At 36.9% G+C, this 12065-nt stretch overlaps 1 protein-coding gene across 9 annotated transcripts in view; it reads right to left on the bottom strand.

Moving 5' to 3' along the window:
• Window positions 1–434: 434 nt before the first annotated feature.
• CD47 (CD47 molecule) overlaps window positions 435–12065 on the bottom strand; it is a 38651-nt gene continuing 27020 nt past the window's right edge. For 2 of the 9 annotated variants that reach the window (XM_077821034.1, XM_077821060.1), the window contains 6 exons: window positions 11866–11964; window positions 9162–9254; window positions 7078–7106; window positions 6771–6849; window positions 4181–4304; window positions 435–1808 (listed from right to left, as the gene is read on the bottom strand). In XM_077821034.1, coding sequence (XP_077677160.1) covers window positions 4219–4304; window positions 6771–6849; window positions 7078–7106; window positions 9162–9254; window positions 11866–11964 — 386 coding nt within the window. In that variant the 3' untranslated portion in view covers window positions 435–1808; window positions 4181–4218. Of the gene's footprint in view, window positions 1809–4180; window positions 4305–4363; window positions 4663–5356; window positions 5382–6770; window positions 6850–7077; window positions 7107–9161; window positions 9255–11865; window positions 11965–12065 lie in introns of those variants that run through there. The other 7 variants (XM_077821043.1, XM_077821052.1, XM_077821078.1 and 4 more) reach the window with 7 other exon arrangements.

The following is a 12065-nucleotide window of genomic DNA, read 5'->3' as shown; positions in this document are numbered from 1 at the left end:
TATAAACTACTAGAGGGTATCAGTAACTAGAGGTGTGTAGATGAGGAGCCCCATGCATAAATGCCAGGGAAGTTCTGGATTGCCTCTTATTACTGATTCATACTATCTCCCTCACCTTACTTGGGCTATTTTGATCAGTCCTTTGGTTAAGTCTCCCCCATTAATCTATATGGATTTCAACTCTCTAGGAATACCCTTGTTGAGATACCACATTCCAAAACCATACATCTTTAAAAAATTAAAGCAATACTAATTAGGTCCTTACAAAGCAGACAGGTTTCAGAGTAACAGCCGTGTTAGTCTGTATTTGCAAAAGTAAAGGAGTACTTGTGGCACCTTAGAGACTAACCCATTTATTTGAGCATAAGCTTTCGTGAGCTACAGCTCACTTCATCCGATGAAGTGAGCTGTAGCTCACGAAAGCTTATGCTCAAATAAATGGGTTAGTCTCTAAGGTGCCACAAGTACTCCTTTTCTTTTTACAAAGCAGATACAAACTTATGGTCCTTAACATTTACACATCTGAATATCCCATTGTCTTCTGTAAGAGGGCAGCTTGGGTTAGCTGAGGCGCTCAACCCTGCAGTCCTCACATGGGGCCTAATCATGTGAGTGTAGGCTGTAGGCTCAGACCCCTCCCCCTCCCCGAAGTTAATTCCGAGGTTCCTATATCAACCTGCATCATGGCCTTGGCTGTCTAAAGGAGAACATTGCTTTCTTACTAGTTACAGTGGGTGAACCCTCAAAGTACAGCTGTTAAAAGCGCAGGCAAGGCCTCACAGACTACACAAGCATGAAGAAATTATTCTAATTAGATTTTAATAAATTTTTATATGTAAAACTTCAATACATTCAGCACCTGCACTTACTTATTCCCTGTTTGAAAGAGCCTGAGACTGGTTTCAGTATGACAGACTGAATTTGGCTGAGGGGTAAGTAATTTTTAATCAAGACTACAAAGAGGCAAAAAGCCCAGACTAAAATATCAGTAATCAAAGCACACCACACAACTACCATATATACAAGGAGCCTATTTAGTATGCGGGGGGGAAGAGGGGGGATGGGACGGGCCATGGGTAACCATTAAAAAAAGCATGAGAATCAAGGTTTTGTTTATGCAGTTTTTTTCAATGTGGTAAGTGCCTCTGTTTTCGATAATACATACATTGAAAGTGGAAAGAGGAACATTTGTACAACATCCACTTCCTTTTCATACCATTTAGGCATTAACATATTTTGCCCATGCAAACACAAAATCCCACCAATCTAAATATAATTACAACTTATATCATATTTAACTTCATAGTAGTGACAGTGGATTTTTTTTTAATATTTGAGGGGAGAGAGGGTGAGTCAGGAGAGAACAGTGTGGCATGTTTTATGCAATACCAATTTGTTTAAGTTATCAGAAAGGTCTGTTCCAGTAGCACAGTGCTAGTATCATTTGGTCACGGACCTAGCCCAGTTTCAAAGCGATGACTGATGTTTTTTGAAAAGGGTACCACTACTAGTGACACTATAACGAAATTGTGTGGTCGATAAACAGTGCTTTTTTATGCTCTCACTCACCACCACACACACACTCCCCAGGAAAAAACCTCTCTCTCTTGAATGGAACTACCGCAGCTGTGACTATAAAATTACATGTAAATCATTTTAGCATTTTTTTTTCCAAACGTGCAAAACAGCTAAGTTCCTGATTTTCTTCTCTTTGACTAGCGCACCATCAAAGGCCACAGTGTATAAACAAATGTATTTCTTTTCACCATCTCTGTAGCAGATTCTATCACTCTCACCAGTTAGTTACCCTGGAAAATTACAAAACAAAACTATTATTCAAGAATGTTTTGATTAACATCACCCACATCCACCTACACTTTGTGCTGCATAACTACATTCAAACATTACGATTTTTTTTAAATGTAGACAAATTCTCTCATAAAAGCAAGAGTGGCTAGTATTGGCTTGAGCCAGGTACAGTAAAAACAACTGTTGTATAATTTCTCTACACAGCTTTGGCACCATATCTCAGTTTTGATGTTAAAACCCTTTACTCTAGGAGGTGATTTTTAAAGGTACAAATAGCAGGTGCCTAACTGACCTATGTGTTTTTAAAAGTCTTCACACAGTATCTACAAATACAGATATGATGTGAAGAATTTTGATAAAACAGGGCCCAGGAAAACATTGAATAATTCATTTAAAATTGTCAAAGCAGAATTCACCTTCAGAAGTGAAAGGTTGTTGCACTGCCCCATTTTGCTGTCTGACTTTATTGACATTTTAAAAAATGTAGATGACACAGTACAATGATCTGCTTGTGTTAATCATTGCTGAGGGAAAAAGAGTTTTGATTTCCAAAGTAGAAGCTATAGACACTTCCTCTGAAAGAGCCTTCCCCCACAGTCTTTATTTCAGTTATACCAAATGACTAACATATTTTATCACTCTGGATGCTGGTAAAGTTATTCATTGTATCATATGAGCACATACATTCCTTCTGGTTTAGAAAGCAGTCCTTATGTGTACTCAGATGAATCACAACAGCTTAACCATGAGTTACATAAATTCGGCAGTACACTGTACTTACTTACAAACTGGAATATTAAATTATCAATAAATTAGCATCAGCCAATAATCTACTGGCTGCCTCTAGTTCCATTTGTGCTCTCCACAAGTGGCACAAGATAAAATTGGTTGGAACACCCCCGAGCCTCTAAAAATTTAGAGTTCTCAGGGTCTGGCAGTTTCCTTGAACTGGCATTCTCAGTATCCAGGGGCAGTGAAAGTAGAGTTAGTGTCTTCTAGCACTTATGTGGATGGCATGTGAGAACAGGAAATATGACATACTAGCGGGAAGGAGAAATACAAGGAGAAAAATATGTAGTCTACATGCAAGATTAGAACACAGACCATTAAAACAATAACTGAAAAGGGTGACAAACCCACAAAGCCAAGGAAATTCTCTACTGGACGAAGTCAAACAGCGCAGAGACACTATGGAATGTCTGGTTTGCTATTACAAGTTTCTACAACAATGGGTGAGCATACATACTCAGGGTAGTATTTAATTGTGAAGCTCCTCATCTAGTAGGGGTGTGTATTTCTTTCTTAAAGTGTTTGGTGGCTGCCTTAGCTCAAAATTTCTTTGCTAAAATGTGCACCTCATAAAACTAAACCAAAAAAAAAAAAAAAAAAGCTATTACCTGTATTAAAGCAATTTTGTCATTCTACAGGCAAGTTCATATTGTAACACAACTATTCTCAAACTGCTACCATGACCACACTGGGTAAAGTTGCTAGATTCACCAGTGTGTAGTCATTAAGATATCCGTGTGCAACTAATGTATTGGGAGAACTGTAGCAATACCAGTCAAAGCAGATAAAATATATAGCCACCAGACTAGCTTAGTATTTAAAGTTAAATACTGTAACTATTTCAAAGCTAGTTTTTCAAATATATACATCAATGAACAGAAAACTAAATGCACCATTAAATATTAATGTGAAATATTTTTTTAAAAATTATAATTGGTCAAAAGGCAGACATGAATATATTCTTTTAGTTTGACAAATTTAGTTTGATTATTACAATTATTACAATTGCTAGAGATTTTAAAATGACTTTAATAATTTTTTATTTAACTTCTTGGACATCATGCTGTTTGGATAGTCCATAGTAACCTTTCTGGATCTAATATACTATTAAAAAGTGATTGTTTTCATTTTAAGCATTCTCCTGTTTTGCTGGAAACCCAAAGTAGTTTTTCATTTCACTTTGTATATTCTTGAAAAAATATTCTGTTTTTAAAAAAGAAAAATCTTCAAAGCCTAAAAGTTGGGCCCACACTACTTGACAATGTCCCTTCAAATATAATCAGCAAAAGAGAGGAAAATCTGTGTGTGTGTGTGTGTCTGTCTGTCTGTGTCTTCTTTTTCGTGCATTATAGTCCATAAAGGAGACTGAAAGGTCTACACACATGGTTTCCCTCACAACCAGGGGAAAAAAGTAAGAACTCTGCTTGTTTTTTACATTATAAATGCTGTTCTTGGTTACCCTCTTTTTACTGGAAGACTCCATAGATGATAGGAGTGTTAGGAAGCTTATGACATCACAAAGTGGTAACAAAAAACACTTTCCCTTTCAGTTAATCAGGTAACACCTATTTAATTCACACACCTACCAACTGGTGGGGGGTCAGGGGAGCTCTTTTTTGTTCATGATTCAATACCTCTAGCCCTTTTGGTAAGAGATAAGAGAGGTTCCAGTTTGCATCTCTGATTGTTACAAAGGAAACCTACAACTGAACAAAGATGATAATACTTGACATTTCTGCTTTTTCCAAAATAAAAAATAGCAGAAATAATCCAATATTTAAACAATCCTACACACCTTTCACAGTCCTTCTTTATATCATAAAAAAAGGATACAAACACATCTGTCTTCAGGTCACCTCTAACATTCCAGTACAATGCAATATAACTTAAAGATTGCACCTTCCATGCAATCTGTATCCTATGCTGTATCATATATTAGCAGCTTCCTCGGTACAGGTGATTTTTAATTTCAAAATCCCAGAGTAAATGTTAATTAATTGATCAAAATCTACAGCGGCAGGTAACATTCGACTCACCATCATTCTAACATCACTCCTTTTGCATCTTTAAAAGTCAAGCAGAGGATTAGTAATTAACCAAGGAAATAATTAGAAATGTTACAAGATTAGCATTCTGATTAGTTTTAAAATAGGTGTTGAGACATCACTACTTCCCAGTATGCCAACTAGTGAATTTCTGAACAGCCTAAGGAAGACACGTTTCAGGGCCACCCTTCTTCCACTGTAAAAATCCCCCACACCAGGCATTAACAGTGTTTCCTTCCCATATAGTTTTACACCACCACCATGGGTCTTCCCAAACCCAAGAAACCACAAAGAAGAGGAGTGAGATTTTGCCTTACCCCACTGTGAAAGTCCCTTATCCCACTTAAATGCACCGCATAAAGAAGACTGGCTCAACAACAGCCTTACAGAGGAGCGCCCCTTTTCCTTAGTAAGAGGTGTATTTTTGAAAAGCAGACAGGAATATTGTTCCAACTGTGAAGCTACTTTTGTTCTAAAGCAGTCAGCAATCAATGGCTAGCAGGTGTAGACAGTACACAATACTCCCTTATGCCCATAGTTGCAGGCATCAAACATCGGTGATACATCAAACTTTTAGTGGCTTAGGGAGCTGGATAATTTGAGACACCTTACGCAAAGCAACAGCACTCAGTGCTAAGCTAAATTTTGACCCATCTCTAAAAGGCTTTGTATAATCCCTTAAGTAAAAACATAAGATTTTGATTACCACCTACCATTAAGTGGTTCTTCTACAGCTTTCTGTAAAATATTTAAAAATATTTATATACATATATATGTATATATTAAAAAATCCTTCATGTCTATTTTTGGCTCCCCACAGTTAAATTACTCTAATTGACATATACAGTAAGTAGTGATTCTACAAAAATGAAAGAAGCTGAAGATTAGTAACTACGGCTATGAAAAACAAATCCATCAATAATTGCACTCTCTTCATGTTATCTCCAACCGCATCAGGAATCTAATTTTCCTAGTGCAATGTGTAGAGGCGGAAAGAGATACACAAGACACACTACTTGTAAGTGAAGCAGCAACGGCTTTTCTCCGCAATCTGATCACTGGTGCAGGAAGCAAACAGCACCAAGATTAAAAAGCACGAGTTAATAGCTCTACAGAAGACATCCCAAATATTTATGCATTTTATCTGGTAGGGAACTAAGCAGAGGCAGAGTAATATGGACAAACAAGAAACTTGATAGATTTTAAAAGGAAATTGATTAAGGTTGACAGTCTCAAATACACGCCCTTTTCCCCTGGGCCTCAAGAAAGTGTCAAGAGTTATTTTAGAAATATGCCCCTAATAAAAATAAATCACAGGTCTCTGAGTGCAAGGTTACCATAGCCCTTCGGTTATAAAGAATTAAAAAAAACCTTTTAATTTTAAAGGGAACTGTACATCTTTTTATAAACCCCTTTAACACACAGCAATATGTGCTGAATTTCTCTTGATGGAGGCAGGCAACCCTAAACCTGATTTTCAGACCAGAATTTCATTGGGCCTCTAGACTCCTGTGTACTTTACTGCACCCACAAAACAATCTGTCTCTCTCTCTCTTTGGAATCATCCAGTGGCCAAATGCTGGGGTACCTAGCCACAAGTCCATCCAGTAATTAGACATCCAAAATTATAGGGATTCTGATTGCAGTTGTAAAAAGGGCCAGTTTGCATTTGATTACCCTTTGGAAAACAGGGTAACCACAATTTTAGGAAGCAACTGCACTTAGTATATTTTTTAAAAAAAAGGGCAGGCTGCAAAACCAGGATTACCTTCCTTAGAAAGATTAAAAAACATACACTTATTCTGCATGACCTAAAGATAACAGCCACTCTGCTTTCAGATGGCCTCTTCAATATTAGGGGGATTGTAAAGAAAATTATAAAGGGTATAACATTTGTGTACCTGGGAACCCAAAAAAGTGTTAGACCTTCAGTGTGAAAGAGACTGACAAAGAAAAAAAAATTGGGGGTGTGTGTGGGGGAATAATTTATTAAAGACAGACTGAAATCTTGTTTATTAAATGTTTACACATCTATTAGTGCCAACAAAGGGTGCACTGTCAACTGAAGGTATCCATTCGGCCACACAAAATATGCAGCATGGTCAGTAGAACAGCAAGCTTCCTTACACAGCCTGACCACCCAATGGCCCTTCCAACTCGAGTTCGATAGGGTAGCTCTGTTTCCATGTCCATTCAAATCCTTGGCCTGTCAGAAAAATTAGTCAGCAAGGGGACCATTTACAGAGATCTGGAAGTACATAATCAGGAACTAGACTAAGGCCACCAATTCAACACAGACTACTGGACAGCTACCATATAGCAGTGACTTTTGCTTGCTACCAACCTGGTCTGAATTCAAACTAGTGGTGAAAGGCTCAGTATCTCATTACCATTCCTCATCTAATCACCCCAAATTTATTATTTTTAAGCTTACCCTTGGAGGTTGATCTTTCTTGCAGGAACCTAAAAATATTACAGAACATAAAAATGAGCACATTATTAGCTATACAAAAGAATTCAACTTTTAACTGAAGAAAAAGACAAAAGTTGGAGGAAAGCAACAACAGTCAGAAGGAATCACATCCTTGGTTATTTATCCTAAACTACTTTGTGCGATCTATAAATTCTAGGAGACTGCATCACTCTTCTGTAGAGGGGATAAATGTTCCAAGCACAAGTGCTCCATGTATTAATTCAGCTAAAGCACTTCCAGATCTATGAATGAAAAACATTACACAAGAGCATTATTATTGTTACTATGGCACTCTTGTGTTGGGTGGGTTGGGAGCTATTGTTTCAACAATGATACATTTGCTAGGCCAGCTCACCGCATAAAAATCTACCACATGAATACTGATCTTGTAATGGGATTTCACTGTAATAACATCTACTTCCTCTCTCCCAAAATCATATCTAATAAGACTGTAGCAGCATAATCTCATAATATAAAAACCACAAAAGTGAAGCTAAATAGTTTAGATCATTAGCATGTTGTACCAAAACCAAACTCTGCCCTGAGGTACACACAGTGCCCATCAAAACCAATGGAAGTCGTGTTCGCATTACTCTGTTGCCTAGTCTGGTGTCTCTCAGTTCACCCCCTCAGGTGTCAAGCTCCATGCCTTTACACCTCCTGGGATGGAATTCTCTGATTCTCCTATTATTAGGGCAGGTCCAGAGTAGTATGAACCATGATAATATGGTTTTTGATACAGGTGACCAGATCAAACCATTGTTTAATCTTAGCAGCACAGTATACTATAAGAGTCAAAGAATTTTAACACAACAAAGGGGCTACATGTATTTCTGTTTTACCCTAATCCCCACCACCCTATGTTAATAGGCCAGGCATGTTTGCTTCTTCAGACCATCATGCAGAATGTCTGCTCAGTCAGTCTTCTCTCAGCAAACAGCTGCCTGGCAACTGCCTCCCCCTCTAGAGAATAACTTTTTACAGTTTAGTGTCCTTTTGAACCATTCTGGCTTCTAGCCTGAGCAAATTTGTAACTTTGGCTGGAGCCTTGAAGTAGTATCTTCCTAGTTCACAGCTCAGGCAATGTCATTTAATAACCTCCACCTTGTTTATGGGGAAGTGGTGTATCTAGAGTCAAACTGTGTTGCCTTCCTTCTAGCTTCCTAACAGCCTTGCTATTAAACTAAATCACCATCTGAATACAATAAACAGTTCAATAATCACATATAGCCATAAAGTATCTATCCCAATAACCAAGTCACAAACAAAATAAAGAACATATTACAGATCAGCCCCACAACTTCCAGTCTGCACATATCCAGAAGCAGAATTTGTCCCATAACAACATCTGATACATAGGAATATAAAAATTTTTCTCCCAAATTAATCCCTCACACCTACCTCAATTCTCCTTCTGCATTTAAGTTTCCCTCCTGCCTGGGTCATTTTACCTACTCACTTTTTGGTCGCCCCCTTGGGTCCACTTCCTAAAGTAGTTTGTTTTTTACACGTAATTTATTGTATATTCCAAAAGCACATCATTAGATTTTATACTTTTCTGATTACTTTATTCTGATGCCAGTACTGGATGAGGAGACCAGTTCATGGAATGAGACTGAAACACAAATCAGGCTATGTTAATAAGACCCATTCTAGAGTTATCTTGCTAGCCAGAGACCTTCCCGGAACTTTGGCTTTGAAAAAGCGTAAGTGGGCCACACTGTTCACTCCAGGAGTTCCCCTCACAAAATATCTACTAGATGTTCTACCCACTCATCATTTAAAAGGGTTTTTGGGGACAAGAGTTCACATGAGGGAGGGGAATATGTCATAGATCAGTGAAGAAAAGGAAACCGGTGTCTGGAGTTAAGAGACCTGTGTTCTTTTTAAAAAAAAGAACAACAACATAACATATCAGATCACATGCTATTTTAAAATACAATTATATTCACCTCCAAAAAAAATGAATTCAGGGAACAGTTCTTCTGAATATTCAGATTAAAACACCAGAAAAAATGTAATAAAAAATACTAGGTGCTACTTACCCAAAGCAATCATATAAATTAGGCCAACAACTGCCATAAGAGCCATAATGGCTAACCCAGCAATCACGACAGCACCATTTTTCGGAGGGCATGCTGTTGAAAACAAATTAAACATTTATATTATTTTAAGCAGGTAAAGGAACATATAAAATGTATTTCAGAGTAGCAGCCATGTTAATCTGTATCCGCAAAAAGAAAAGGAGTACTTGTGGCACCTTAGAGACTAACATTTATTTGAGCATAAGCTTTCGTGAGCTACAGCTCACTTCATATCCAATGAAGTGAGCTGTAGCTCACGAAAGCTTATGCTCAAATAAATTTGTTAGTCTCTAAGGTGCCACAAGTACTCCTTTTCTTTTTATAAGATGTAATTTCTCATTGAAATTTTTCTGTTCATAGCATGAGCATTCATTTTCAACTAGTAAGGGACAATAGCCTAATTTATCTGTTTTAACAATATGCAGAAAAAAAATCCTTGCAATTTTTGAAATGTCATTTAACTTATAAAATTATACTAATCTGTTGCATTCTAAGGGCATTTTTAATTATTCAGTGTTTTTCTCCTTTAGAGCAGAACTTCTACTCCCTACTCCTTTACAATATTGCGCAAATTTAATAAAAAATAATTTTGGTGAGAGACATACTTAAGTACATAGTAAATGTTTTGGGCCAAATTCTGCTCTCCATTACATAAGTCTAAATCTGGAGTGGCTCCAAAATATCCCCCAGATTCTCCAAATATACATCAATAGAACTGAGAAGAGAAGTTGGCTGTTAAAATCTAACCCAGTCCCCCACCAAAATGCCCACTCACCCTGGCCCCAATAAGAAAAGAACTTTAGTTTAACTTCAGTAGGGGCTACTCTAATCTGCTCAGAGTTAGGCATAGGCTTAGACTCAAGGCCTCTAATTTCTACTGAAATATTTAAATGTTGAATTTTTAAAAGATGTTGAACATAACATTCAGAAATATACACAAAGTCGGTCTTATGCTATAAATGGGTACTGTGAAAGGGACACAGTTTGGGAAAATATCACTTCTGTTTGAAAATGTTGCACCTACTATAATAAAAACATCACCTAAGACTACGATAAATGAAAAAGATTTGCAAAAAAGTTATCAGGTTATTTAATTGCTGCATGACAGCATTTAGGCCATGATCCTGCAAACACTTACTTAAATGCTTAACTTCATGTATTTGTGTAAGTGTTGGAAAGATCAGGATCATAGTGTAGTCAGATTGACTCTTTCACCTCTATAGTCCGTTTTTCCTTTGCTAAAAGACCCTTTGAAAAACAGAGCAACAGAAAACCCTTATTTTTCCTCAAAGGAGTTTTTTGTTTGTGATATTTTTAAAATCAAGACAGTATTTAAAGGATGCCCTATCAGAAGCAGGATTTTTTTAAAATTAGGCAATTAAAAAAATCCAAGTTAACATAGCTTTAAGAACCTGTTTTCAAAAATTATTTGTAAACAGTTTTTGAGGCCAGTGCAAAGACAGTATTTTTTTCCTTTTTAAAGAAGATCAGTTATTGAAAACTCTCCATAACTTTTCTTCCCAACCCCCATTTAAAAATAGTTACACCCTGTTCACACTGGCCAAAACAGCAAAGCTACTTGACACCATTTTCAAGGTAAGTTTTTGAAACCGTTTCTTAACATGGTGCATTTAGTAGAACAGAGGCATAATTCTCTCAAGTCAAATTCACATTTATGCTTTCTAGGATAAGTCACTTCAAGACATCTACAAGTATTCTGTATGAACACAGTTCAGTGTTCTACCATTATTAGAGTCCTGCGTGGATACAAAATTTGTATCTGCATCTGATCCGGGAGCTGCAAAAATGGTCCGCTGATAAAAAGCAGGTATCTGCAGATTTGCAGGGCTCTAACCATTATTCGCAAACACACTGCCAAGCTTGGCCAGCCCTAAATTTGTCCTCTCTTTCTTCTGAGATTACTTTGCTCTGTGTTTTACTCTTGAAGAAAAAAAGCTTCCATTTTTTGCTGGCCCACGAGAAAATAAAAACCAAATTTTAATCAGTACTGTATCAGAACACTGCAGGCATTCTTCCAAGTTTACTATTTAATGCATTCGCATTCTTGCTGAAGCTCTTGTGATTCATTTGCCTCAACGATACTGTTAAAACATACACAGCAAAAGCAAAGGTTTGACAATACACTCTACTGATTTATTCATTTCAACATCAGAAATGGATTCTGCCTCTGTGCATGTGTTCTTTTTAAGATTGTTGAACACAATCAAAACAACACACTAATGAGGGTCAATGCTGGTTGTAGGTGACTCTTTAGGGTATGCAGTACTGCAAAATAAGTAGTAAATTAAAGCAATCCTTTTTTTAGGCAACTGCTTGCAGGATGCAGCCATGCTGGATAGTCATACAAATGAAACTATAATATGTAACATAATGCCTTAAGGCTATTTTTCCTTCACCAGATACAACAGTAGTAACACAGCAGTTCTAGAATATATTTATAGCAATTCTATTGCTAAATCATGAAGCAGAAAAGTTACTTTACAAAATATTCCAGTGTTAATGTGCAAATAAACTGGTCCCACTAGGTACAGACAAAGGTAAAAAAAACAGATACAAAAAAGTATTTTGTGCAAAAGATTCTCATTATTAAACCAAATTGCTAAAATTAAGTATATTTTCTTTTAAAAGAAGATATATTGCTTACCTGTGATGCACAGGGCAAAGCCGATGACAGCAATCAAATAACCAAGTGATTCCAGAACTACCACAAGAATTGCAAACGGTGGTAGATTATTCTTAAAAACTGGAGGGAAAAAGCCAAATATTTTACTGTAGCTTTTGAAAGGACAACAAAAGAAAACATGTGAGGTTTGTGATCCAAACTGGACTAGGAACCAGAATCTT

This window comes from Eretmochelys imbricata, chromosome 1 (assembly GCF_965152235.1).
Source record: "Eretmochelys imbricata isolate rEreImb1 chromosome 1, rEreImb1.hap1, whole genome shotgun sequence".
NCBI lineage: Eukaryota > Metazoa > Chordata > Testudines > Cheloniidae > Eretmochelys > Eretmochelys imbricata.
Note: the sequence above shows the minus strand (reverse complement) of the source record. Positions and strands in the feature narration are given on the sequence as shown.